Source organism: Gopherus flavomarginatus, chromosome 21, assembly GCF_025201925.1.
Source record: "Gopherus flavomarginatus isolate rGopFla2 chromosome 21, rGopFla2.mat.asm, whole genome shotgun sequence".
NCBI lineage: Eukaryota > Metazoa > Chordata > Testudines > Testudinidae > Gopherus > Gopherus flavomarginatus.
Genome location: NC_066637.1, coordinates 9,488,074 through 9,500,867, shown reverse-complemented (window position 1 = coordinate 9,500,867; position 12,794 = coordinate 9,488,074). Strand labels below are relative to the sequence as shown.

Here is a 12,794-nt window from a genome sequence, read left to right as displayed (position 1 = left end):
ACTGTGGATGTTCTGATTCTTGTAAATATCCAGTCCTTTTAAGCATTCTCCTGAACTCTTGGCCTCAGTGGTCGGGTAGGCAGTGAGTTCCACAGGTGAATAAGGCATTTTCCAAACGAGTATTTTCTGTGATCAGTGGTAAATACGTGGGTGGTCCCCTTGCTCCTCTGTTGTGATACAGCAGAAGCTGGAGTTGCCTGGCTGGTTTCTGTCCATCGTTTTTCATTGTCCAGACCTCTGCCCTGTTCCTCTCTAGGCTCTAATCCAGCTCTCTCCTTCCACGTTTGTCCCATGCTGTCGGGCGCTGGGAAGCAGGGACAGCTCAGCTCTCCCCTTCTGGGGTTGGAGCGCTCTCTCTGTCGCCTTCCGGCCCTGCTGACAGGGCTGGGCCTTGAACTGCTTTTGCGTTTCAGAGGATTGACCTGTCTGCGTGAACTGCACCATGCTCTCCTCAGAGCTCCAGTGAGATTATTTGGGGTCACCTCCCCACCCACCTAGACCCTGCCCCAGCAGACAGACAGGGCCATATGCATTTAAACCACTGACATTTTGGGCTGTGGGGGATTTAAAACAAAGGTTTGTTCGTAAGGAAGGAGTGAAAATTCTCTCCTCCGCACCAGCTCCAGCCAAGCAGCAGGCCGCAGGGGCAAGGTGTCAGGCCTTGTTATCATTTGGAGCATGTAGTGGGGAGAAGGGCTGGAGGGAGGGAAACTCCCAGGGCAGCCGGAGTTTTTCCATTTTGCAGTGTGTGTGAAGAAACACGCCTTCGAGGGTTTCTCTCCCCCCTCCCTTTGCTGCAGCTGAAGAACATTACACACATGAAACACATTAGAGGGGATTTCCCCCCTCCCTCCTGCTGCCCCCCCCAACACCTTTTCCGAGCGAGGGACCTCCAGGAGACAGAAGCCTATGAATTGACCCTACCCAGCGTTTTAATTGACAGGCCATTAAAAATGGATGTGCGGCTAGAGAACTATTCCGATTGCAGGCCTGTTGCTGTCCGTGTGGGATTTAATGATTTATGTTTCCTTCTCCTCCCCATCTCCCCCGGCCCCAAACAATCCAGGCGCCATGGGAGGTCTGTTCTTGGATGGGGAGGAGAGCCCTGCGCTGGAAGACATCAGCAAATGGACAGTGGAGGACGTCTGTAACTTTGTGGGCAGTTTGTCTGGCTGTGCCGAGTACACTCAGGTAAATTCACAGCAGCTTGGGAAACGTTTGACGGGGTTGCAAGGGGGAGGAAGAGAACGCGCTCTCCCACCCCCAACTCCTGCAATCAATCAGAACAAATGTGGTGGAATATTTAAAAGAGCCCTGTAGGGCCGGTCAACCGTCTGGCTTTCCTGTTTTCCTACCAGATTGGTCAACCGTCTGGCTTTCCTGTTTTCCTACCAGATTAGGGCTTAACCGCCCGGCTGCCAAGATGCCCCCAGGGCATGGAAGGGTGTGCATGTGGCTAGCAGTGTGGGAGGGGGGAGGTAGAGGGTTTCTGCTGCTGCTGGGTGGATTACAGCTAGCAACTCCCCGCCTTGGGAGAGATGTGTGTGGAAGTCTGTGGTGCCCCACAACCAACCCAAACACAATGCTGGCTTTGTGCCGGGCTGTCCTGGGGAGCCAAGCTTTGGGCGTGTTATCATGAGGGACTCTGTACCGGGTCTGAGTGCCGTTCAGAAGTGCCTTTTCTCAGGGAGCACCAGGAGCTGGAAGCCTGCGGCATCTTCACCAAAAGGCAGCACCTGGTTGGCCTGATGGGTTCTCTCTGGTGCCCATCAATAGCCTCGCCACCCTTGAGCAAGGTCAACCAGGTGCCCAGGTAAAAAGCCACTGGTACCTTGCACCAGGGCGGTCCGTGGAACAGCTGGGCCAGCTTTTCGCCTCCAGAGTGCTGGTCACAGTCTCATCTTAACGCTTGGCAGCATTGAACAATCTCTGCTCCGGTGGTGGGGAGCGCTCCGAGGGAGAGCTCTGGGAGAAGGGGAGGAAGCTGTGAGAGACCCCCCCACACTAAATTAATTGCCACGCAGAGTTGTTTTTGTTTTTAAAGCCCTTTGCAGCAGGAGCAGTGCATCCATCAGTGCTGCAGTGTTCATAAAGCTGCTCAGTGTGAGGCTGCTAGGTGGGACACGAAAAACAACCCTGCTTTTTGGCTCCCACGGCTGCTGAAATCCATTATAAATACCCCATTGAGAGCCTGCACTAACGGCAAACGCACAGATTAATGAGCTGTCTGAGACAGTCCTTTAAAGAGGGCAGGGTGTGCTCAAGAGAGGGACAGGGACAGGGATTGGGGGAGGGGATGAGAACTAAGGTTTAGCTCGGGAGAATCCAGTTCCTCCTGGGACAGACGCACCTAGACCGGGAACACCAGGGAGATCCAGGCACTACAATGCAGCCCCTAAGGGGAATTGGGAGAGAGGACAACAAGGGAATCGAGCTTAACAAAGACAGCCCCCTTGACACACACACAGTGAGAGGGCAAGTCGGGGGAATCCAGCCGACTGGAGCCTGTGGGGAAGCTCCCACTTGGAAACGATCCTCTTTGTCCACTTGCTTCTGAGCTGGCTGAACACTGCTTTTCAAAAGCTCCCTCCCTTCCCAGCCAGCTCCTGGAGCATCAGGCAGCATCGCTGCCTCTTCATGAGCCATTCAGGCCAACACCCACTGAGCTGAGCGGCTGCTCAGAGTGTTAACGGCCCAGCAAGTGACCTTTCCTGAGCGATCCCCAGCCAGTGTGAGAAAGCCAAGGCCCGGCTTAGCGTCACTGCCAGGAGCAGGCCTTGGGAGAGCAGCTCAGACGCCTGGCGTGGGTTTCAGGGCCTGAACAGGCAGCTCCTTTCATTCTACGCTGCACGTTTTCACAGATGAAAGATCTCCTTAAAGATCCTCCCCAAGGGGAGGGGGAAGCTGGGAGCTGGGCTTTGCCGTTCATTATGATGGCCGGGAAGCAATGCCTCCCTTCCTGCTCGCGGGGGTGGCTGGTTGATGTGCTCTCAATGCAGAGTCTGTCCTTCTTTGCCCCCTAACCATGGTGTTAATCTCATCCTGACAAGCTTCATTAAAACCACCTGCAGGACTGGTGTTTCCTCCGAGCGTGCAGCTGTGCCTGCGAGAGCGCACGTCTGACAGAGATGGGGGGCCCGTGAGTGTGTGAGAGAAGGGAGGGGCTAGAACCCAGAGGGGGGCTTGAGAGAGCAGGAGAAGTTTTTTGGGGGAGGGGAAGGAGAAAAGGAAGAGGGTAGATTTGAGTGGCTGGAGGGTGTGTGAGAGAGACAGGTTTTCATGTCTGGCCTTCGGGGAGGGAAGGGCCTGGGGCGTGGGTGTAGAATAAGGCAAGGAATGCATGGGGTGGGGTGGGATCAGGAGACTGTGTATTAGTGAGGCAGGAAAGGGGGTAGGTTTCAGGGTGTGTGGGGGGGGGATGTTAAACCAGCCCAGATCGGGGGTAACTCACTGGTGACAGTGGAATTCCTCTGGATTTACACCCCTGTAACAGAGCACAGGGCCACCCCACCACTGCACGTGTTGAGGCAGGTAGGAAAAGTGGAGAAATCCTGACCACACACACCTCGCCAAAGAGTCGGCCATTTACACCTCCCAATGCTCCCTGCGCCCCTAGGGACAGAAAATCCAGAGCTGATTGCTGTGCTGGCTTAGCAGACCTGGGCACTGTCAAGTAATGGGGCCCATTGTGAACAACCCTGGCATGGCAGGGGGCATTGGCACACACGGAGTTAAACGGATGAGGCTTTTGTCGTTCATTGTGGTTGTGTGTTTAATAGGTTTTTTCTGTGTGAAAAATGCAGTGTGCAGGGGTGCTGCAGAGCTATCTGTGTTCTCTCCTCCCAAACCACAGCTGCTGGGGAGGTCTGGCCCCGGCCCGCAGCGCGCTGCCGCCAGGAAGCCCGGCAAGAGCTTGGCGGTTACGCTGTGCGTTCAGGAACACATTTCAAAGATGCACAAAAGTAACGTAATTGAAAACAAAATCAGCCTTCCCACTCCCAGTCTCCATCAACATCCATCTTTGTGTTGTCCCCCCCCTCCCCGCCCCCGTAAAGTGAGGCCTCCCAGTGTGCTCAGGTTAGGTCTTGGGGGAGTAGAGAGCTGAGTGAGGGAGCCTTTTGGCTCCTGGCCATGTTGGCTCTGTAGGAAGGAAAGAAATCGTCTATTAAGTTTCTCTAGGTCAAAGAGCAGAAACACATGCTGCAGTCATCAAGAGCAGTTTTGCTGGTGGAGTCCAGCAGTAAATGACCTTGCACCGGCTCAGCTGCCTCGGCGTCAGCAGCCACTGCTGCTCTCCAAGGGGATGGCTCTGCGATGCAATCCGCAGCTGGAAAAGAAGCCGTTAGAGCCTTCCCTCCCTTGGCTGTGCTGTAATAACAATGCTATGCAAAACAGCTCTGGGGCGAGTGGGAGTGGAGTCAGCTCTTAGCTAGGGCTGCGGCCCCAAGACAGTTCACCCAGGCGCGAGGCCAGCGCGCGCCCTGACGTGGAGAAACCCGCGTGGAGCAAAGGTGTGGCTCAGTAAGGAGGAGAAACTCGACATGTGCCCGATCGAACCCAGGTTCCGCCATTGAACGGAAATGGCTCGGCAGCAAATGAGAAGCATGACGGAGCAGTGGAGCTGCAAGCACTGAGCCAGCATTAATGGAACAGAGCTGCTGGCAGGGAGATTGGTACAATTATATCCCCACTTTAGAGATGGCAAAGAGAAGCACAGGGGAGGTGGGGGTCTTGTCTGGGGCAGGGCTGGGCTAGAACCCAGGCATCCTGACTCCCTGACCTGGACTTTTACCACAGGCCCTGTTAGATGACAAGCTGCTGCTTGAGTCCATCGGTCACTGTGGTGGGGGCAGAGCAAACTCTTCACTTTGGTTTTTTTCACCATTCCATTTTTTCCACCCTTTTCCTTGGGAAGGGTGTTTAGGGATTTGTGTATGTCTATAACAGAGGGGGAGGGGTGGATTTGTGTGCATGTATAATAGTGGCGTGTGTGTGATATAGATTATCTATACATCTATATGAGAAAAGTCCAGGATTGTCCCTCCGAAGCCTAGAATGTCTTTTGAGCCAGTGTGGAGCAAAGGAAACAGCTACAGCCCTGGCCGAGAGCTCGTTTTGTTTAGAGTGTCACCCCCTTCAATCATCACTGGGATCACAGCCTGTTACAATCCAGTTTTTAAGTTCTCAGCCATTTGGGGCTTTTTTACACACACGATTTTCTGAATTACACCTGGGCAACAGCACAGGCTTCAGCTCCTAGTCACTGTAACTAGATAAGTTCATGGAGGATAGGTCCATCGATGGCTGTTAGCCCGGACGGTGTCCCTAGCCTCTGTTTGCCAGGACCTGGGAGTGGGTGGTGGGATGGATCCCTTGCTGATGACCTGCTCTGTTCATTCCCTCTGGGGCACCTGGCACTGGCCGCTGTTGGGAGACAGGATACTGTGCCGTTCTTGAGTTCTGACTGTATAAGTTATAACGTCGCTTCGGGTATTCTAATGGGGGTGGAGAGTGTTGGAGAAACCCACTACACTACGTGGCAGTCACTAGTTAGCTGGCTGTTCAAAGGGGCAGGTCGTTTTGCATCGTTACTGCTGCCTGTCTCAGCTGGGAGGTAGCGCTCATTTGCCTGGCACAAAACCCTGCCCTGCTCAGTGCAGCATGAGGGGGTGCATAGATTGTATCTAATGAATGTAAAGTGGATGTTAGCAGGGATAAAAAGGCAGGACAAAGTGTGAGTGGTGTCATTAAGTTATGGTTTGTATGGGGAACACACTGCCTAGCCATTTGTCTGTCTGGCACACAAGCAGTGTTTAGGGCCTAGGTTTTGCTTAAATCAATCCTGAACAGGTTAGTTCCCGGCAGTGGAGATTTCTGAGAAAAACGTCTTTGATCAGGAAATCAAATGTATAAGGATATTGCAGAGGATGACCTGAGCCTTTTTAGATTATTTGAAGCCCTCTTTTGAGTGGTGGGAGAGGACACAGTCGTTATGTGCAGGGGGCCTACAGGCCCTGGAGAGACTTTTGCAAAGAATCGTGAGGACAATGTGTGGGATCCGGAGGAGCAACCACATTGTGGTATATGCCACCACTATGGACATGGCCGGAGACTCTCCGAACATGCTCCATACCAGGGCAGCGACAGCTGGCAATAACTTTGTGTTGCTGCAGCACTGGGCTGGACTTGAACTGAGGCCACAGGGTTAAGGCAGTTTATACCAGTGTGGTTACAGCATGTAGCTAAAGCCAGGGCATGCCCCATCCCAGGCCTTGAGCAGGACTTTCCTTGCAGCTGCTTCTTGTGGCCACCAGTGAAACACGCTGCACCTTCATGCCGGGCAATGCATGTACCTGGGAAGCCGAGCTTCGGTGGTGAAGTTCCCCTGCTTTGGGGAATAGTGTCGGAGCCCTGTAGTCTCTTTGGGGCAGGAACCTTCCCTTTGTTCTGGGTTTGTACAGCACCTAGCACACCTGGCTCAAGACTAATGCTCTGAGGAGCTACTGCACAACAAATATCTAATGATAATAACTAGGTTCCTCAGCTTCCCTGCTGTGGCCTCCCGTGCTGCTAGCTCGAGGCATGTGTAAGCATGGAGGTGTGCTTTGGTTGTCTGCAGGTATTCAGGGAACAGGCTATCGATGGCGAGACGCTGCCTCTCCTGACCGAAGAGCACTTACTGAGCAACATGGGGCTCAAACTGGGACCAGCTCTGAAGATCAGGTCACAGGTAAGAACACCACTTCAGCGGTGGTGTAAATGGGAGCAAGTCAAAGCTGCACATCCCCCACCCTCCACGCTCTCTTATAATATGGGGTGAAGGCCAAAATGAAGGGAGCTGTCTAGTGGTTGATCTGCAGCACCAGGAGCTGGGTTCACCGCTCTGCATGCTGTGATCGATCGTCAGCCATTCAGGCAGAGAGGTTAACCCGCCCCCTTGGTGCGAGCAGGATTACTTCACTAGCGTGTGAGCGCCCTGAGGGAAGTGTCGCCAGCACTGTTTGTCAGCACAGCTGTATTACCATGCGAACAGAAGGCTCGTTCCCAAATGCACTGTAGACACACACCCTTGGAGGCAGGGAGGGCTGAATCAGGCCTCTGGTTTGTATTAAAGAAGGTGGGGCAGAGCCTACTGTGCCCCCACCGGAGGCAGTGATCACTCACTCTCCCCTCCCCCTCGCTTTGGCTGACAGGTCCTAACCCCCCCTGCTCTGAATGCCAATGACAGACTCAGAGGGAGAGGCCAGATTGATGATAATTAGCCAGCACTTTCCTGGGCTTTAGAGCCATTTGTTCCTGTTCGGGTCAGTGTGTCTGAACTGGCCAACAAAATTCATCTAATAAACACAAATGCTATAGGGTCTAGTATAAAAACACTGGTTCTTGGTTTTTTTGAAGGGAAGTAAAATGTAGTTCATGAAGGCACCTGCAGTAACGTTAAAAGGGAAAGAAACATTTCTAACCGGTAGCTGTAGAACAAAATGCCCACAGCCCTAGCCATATGCACATACGTAGCCGTAGTGTTGTGTATCCATGTAAAATGTTACGCGAATGGGTGTTTAAATTCCAGTACCGTAATGATAATATATAAACCAGTTATATAAATTCTATAAATGTATAATGTACATACAGCCGTACAGTACTGTCTTATATGCACATGATGTACATGTGTATATATGTGTATACAGAAATTTTACATACAAATGCATGTTAAATAATCATGATACAGGGACACACACGCGGGTTTAGTTTCCCTTACCCACACGCTAGACATTTGTTGTATTATGTTAAAAGAAGAAGGGTAACGTTATTACTTTCCCTGCAGCCCTTACTGTTTACGAGGGGTCTAATAAAAAGGTTCTGTGGGCAATTGTTCCCTGTGGATCAATTCGCTGGGAAATAAAACTCTTACGTTTCTTAAAAACAGAGCGCGCCAACTCACTCCCAGTTTAGATTTTTTGTGGTGGTGGATGAGATGTGCTTTTAAGCCCTGCCTCAAAAATGTGGGGGGGAGGCAAGCCCCCATTTCGCTAACAGACCCCCCCCCCGTTGTTTGGGTTAAATACAAGCCTGTGTTTTTAAATGCAGAACAGCTGTGTAGGTGCTGCACTTGGGCCCTGGTTGGGAGGTGAGAACTGCTGCAGGGGAGGGTTCTGTATGGATGGGGGAGTGCAGCCTTTTAAAGTCCATCTCCCTCGCGCCCTTCCCCCTCCACCCCAATGCAAATCTAGGCATCCAGGGCCTCAGCACCTCCCCAAGCCACATCATAGAGCACATGCCAGGATGCTGCTTTGCCTTGGTGTAGCTCCCAGGCTGTTTTCAAGCTGGCCTGGCGAATGTAGTTAGTGTTTTCCACAGCAAATGGGACTGTGAGGCAGAGGAAATGGTAGCAGATCTTTCCACACATCCTTACTGCAGTCTGCAAGGTCCTGCTTGCCTTGCTCGCCTCTGGTTCCTCCCTCCCCCCTGCCTCAAAAAAAAGCTTACTATGCAGCCAGCTGCTCCCCTGGGTGGAGTTCAAGGAGTTTAGCAAGCAGCTGGTGTGACTTCCCAGGAAAGGGAGGGAAGTCCCAGCTCCCTGATCTAGCAAGACTAGGGCCAGCACTGCGTGTATATGCGCCTACCGCCAAGGGGCTGCATGCAGGGGCGGCTCTAGGGATTTTGCCGCCCCAAGCACAGCAGGCAGGCTGCCTCCGCAGGCAAGCCGCCACAGGCAGCCTCCCTGCCGCCCTCACGGCGCTGGCTGAGCACCCCCACGGTTTGCTGCCCCAAGTATGTGCTTGGCATGCTGGAGCCTGGAGCCGCCCCGGCTGCATGCACCACACCTCGGTTCAGAACCGCTGCTGCTTTAGCATAGCCTGGCCAGAGAATAAACGGCACAGTTCAGAGTGCTCCTCTCTTTTCCCTGCCTAGGGGCCACTCTTCTTTCTGGGGCACTGGGGAATTACTGCCCGCAGGAGGCGCTAGAGCCAAGGGCCTGAGCGTGTGCGCTGTAAAGATGAGCAAGTGAGATGGACTTTAGGCAATGCACTGCCATTAATGCTCCTGCCTCTGCATTGGCCTTTCTGCTGAGTGGGGCATGCTGGGCTCAGATGTGGCACAGGGTCTGCTGCCATGTTCCTGCAGTGGCGGACTGGGGCTGTGAAATACACAGAGCAGGGAAGGGGGTGGGGGGCACTGAGCTCCCACAGGTCTGACAAACTAGTCTTGTTTGAGAGCAGTGATGTGTGACTGTTACACCACGCTCACAGGAGGGGCTGGGGCTGTTTGGGGTCACAAACACTTGCCTTCCTCTCTGGGCTCAGGCAGGGCTTTTGTGTGGTTCAGTGCAACACACCAACCACCAGCCCAAAAAGCTCACAAACCCACGGTAGAGAGAAGGGAAGTGCCAGGGGAAAGGTGCTGCTGGGGCCAGGGAGATGAGCCAACAGCCGCTGCTGCACAACAGCTGAAATTCAACAAAACATGCACCCAGGTCCCTTGTGTAAAATATTAATCAATGTTTGCCCACCCGCTACGTCCAGGGACCGTGAGCCATAGCGGACGGTCTCCCCAGGGCTAATTTCCCATGGGCTTGCTCTGGTGTGGTTTTATGCCGCAGTTCCTGGGCTTGTATTGTCAATCGCTCCTTGTCACACAGCCACGCGCAGGTGGCCATGCAGCAGCTTGGGCCAGAGCACGCAACAGGCTGCAGCTGCAAGGCTCCCTGCTGGGTTGTTCCCCCCCCCCAATGCTTTGGGTCTATGACCCATGCACAAGTTCAGCGTACGGTGCTTCCTACCTCAGCTGCCTGGTAAGCTATTTTCTCCGGTTTGTTTTAGGTGGCCAAGCGAGTTGGCAGGGTTCTCTACATGGCAAGTTTCCCCATGGCATTCCCGCTGCAGCCGCCGGGCTTACGGCCTCCAGACCGAGACCTGGCGCCTGCTGAGCTCCGCCCATCCTCTACAGGCAGCGTATCCTCCCCGTACAGCAGCAGCCTGCTGCCCGCTAGCCGCATCTCACCAAAGCAGGAAAATGGAAACTCCTCATTAATGGCTGGAATCAACGACACCCCGAAACCTCCCTCGTAACTGCACAGCCGCTTAACTCCCTCCAGTACTAAGACATGGTGTGACAAACTCAACGTAACGAGAGATGAGGGGACCCTCTCGCCTCGCCGGAGGGTCGAGGAAAGAGGGAACTAAGGCTGTGTGCGCGCATTCACTTTTGTTTTGGTTTGTTTTTTTTAAAAACCCACAAGAAGAAAAGATCAAAGAAGGGAAAAAAAAATCCAAAGATTTACTGAAAGCAATTCAAGGGGGGAAAACAACAATCTGGCCGTGCTCCCTCGTTCCTGCTTGCCCAAACGCGAGGGAGAGCAGTGGGCAGAGATGGGAACGCTCGTCTGTCTGCCTTCGCGGGAGCGCGGCTTTGGAGACCTGCTGGGGGGACCCTGCCCACCAAGGCAGAGAGCCCCGAACTGTGAGCAAACCAACCCCCCACCCCCAGAACTGTACTCAGCTCCTTGTTCAGGTGTCTATGCATCTCTAGCTTTTAGAACAATACCAAAGACAGACAAAAGGCAAGTTCCGGTCCATGTTTACTTCGGTGCGGATGGTACGGCAGAGGCGGCTTTGGCGCTGCCCCAGGCCAGGGGTGCTGCCCCTTGAGTGTCGCACAGAGACGACAGACTATGGCAGCGTCTCCTCAGCCCCAGCCCCTTCAGGACTTTTTATTTTAGGATAACTTTCTTTTGAAGAAAGCAAACAATAGCAGAAGGGGTGTGGTGGGGAGGGGGAGGGGCTCCTGGCACCTCCTAGCCGCCCGCCCCCTCCTCTGTGTACAGCAAACGCATTCATATTGTTTTTTGGTTGTGGAGGGGTTATTTTCTTTTAAAGCCTTGTTACAGAGGTGGATGGAGTTGCACATTCTGGGCTGCTAAGGCCTACGAGACAGGTACCTGTGCATGCCCATAGGAGGTAGGGAGGTCAGGCAAACCGGAAGGGAGAGTTTTCACTACTGTGAAGACGATGGTAACTCCTGGGGGTGACCTCTTGTGACTTGTACGGTTGTGAACAACAATCACACATGGTACTTTGCGCTCTCTCTCTCTTTGTTTAAATGTTGCACGTGCTACCGTTTTTCTTATAAAAATAGCTTGGTGGTACATTAGCTTCTTTATCTTGTAAAAAACAATTGTCATTATTCATCCCGTCACAATAAATGCTTTCCAGCAATCAGTTTAAATAAAAAAAATCACACAGGGTCCTTGCTTTCCCCCTTTGAATGTCTGCTCAGTGCCCAGATGCTAGACCAGTTCTCTCTAGGGGCAGGGGCAGGAGCTAGGGCATGTTTTGCTTCACCAGCCACAGCTGCTGCAAGACAGACTTTGGCACAGAGGAGGGATGGGTGGGAGCACACCCAATAGCAGGGGTACAATCCTATGGCACCTGCAGAGGGGAGGCTGGGGCCCCACTTTCCCCACATTCTTTCATTTTAACTTTTCTGCAGCTGGAAAAACAAGCATGTGAAAAGCCCCCAACCTGCTGGCCTTTATTCTGGGCTTGCATGAAGGTGGAGGGGAAAATGACGTCCATTTCTCCCACCAGTTTTTCACAACTCACTCAATCTCATCAGCTGTTCCCAACCTAAACCCTGCCCCAGGGAAGCAACCTTAGAATCGGTTCATTCCATTTCTCAACCTGACTTCATTGTGATGCTCACAATCAGCAGCACCATGCCATGGCTAGAGCACAGGGACCCACAAGGGCTGGTTTCTAGCCCTGCCTGAGGCACGTCACAGCCTTGCTGTGGAAGAGTTCGCAAAGAGCGCCTCAGATGTACAATAGGAACGTACCATCGCTGGGACCCTCGCACTGGGTGGCTACTGCGTGACAAACACTCCTGAGGGTGAACAGAGCAGCAGGGGCCTCGTTTTCATCAACCCTGTGCACCCACAAACACCCCTGAATGCCATGGAAGCAGCCAGTGCCCTGCCCCTGCCGTCGTGGAACCCTCTTCTGCTCAGGTACTATTCGAAACGTTTATAAAAATAGCCCCACTCCTTCAAACCGCAGAGATGTGACGTGGTCCAAATGCCACGTCCTGGCGTCACACTTAGCATCGCAACACATTTTCCTATCAAATCTGCCTGCTTGCCAGCCATGCAAACTAAACATGGGGTCTGGCATTCAAGCTGGCATCTCCTCCTGCCCCCCGCTGAACCTCAGCCCCATGGAAGGAATCCCCCGAGGTTATTAACCATGGGAGGAGCTGAAGGATGCACCGGAGAGCCTGGAACTGGAACTTGGTTAACAGCAAGATGGTTGATGTGAGAGCCAGCCCAGTTTGCTAACTGAGACCTTGTGCTGGAGGGACAATATGAAAAACCCTCTCGTCACCCAGGTGAGCAGCACACGAGCCGCACTACTGGTACCACCATTTTCAATGGTGCCTACACAGCAGCACTTCCGGCTGCAGACAAGCAAGGGAGCTCTGGGAGAAGCAACCTTCCCTTGGTTGCCACGTCCCCCCCAGGCAAACTGACCCGGCAACCGGTGCACGCCCTTCATCTGCCAAGTCGGCATGACCATCCCTATTCACTCCCACAGCTCATGTGTGTGGACACGGCTCTGAACTGCTTTTAATGACAGTGGGAAAAGTTTCCAGGGACCAGGAAACTACAAAGACACACATGGCAAGCACCCTGTGGGCAGCGTTCCCAGCCCATGGGCAGGAGTCTGTCCCTCCAGGGACTGGTTTCTTTGGGCTGCAGCAGGCTGGCACTGAATCCTGCATTATTTAAGGCACTGGAG

At 53.3% G+C, this 12,794-nt stretch overlaps 1 protein-coding gene across 3 annotated transcripts in view; it reads left to right on the top strand.

Moving 5' to 3' along the window:
- The window catches only part of SAMD11 (sterile alpha motif domain containing 11), a 174,538-nt gene extending 164,440 nt beyond the window's left edge, over positions 1 to 10,098 (top strand). For all 3 annotated transcript variants that reach the window (XM_050931403.1, XM_050931404.1, XM_050931405.1), the window contains exons 12-14: positions 1,067 to 1,191; positions 6,620 to 6,730; positions 9,822 to 10,098. In XM_050931403.1, the coding sequence (XP_050787360.1) occupies positions 1,067 to 1,191; positions 6,620 to 6,730; positions 9,822 to 10,070 (485 nt within the window). In that variant the 3' untranslated portion in view covers positions 10,071 to 10,098. The remainder of the gene's footprint in view (positions 1 to 1,066; positions 1,192 to 6,619; positions 6,731 to 9,821) is intronic.
- Positions 10,099 to 12,794: the final 2,696 nt, after the last annotated feature.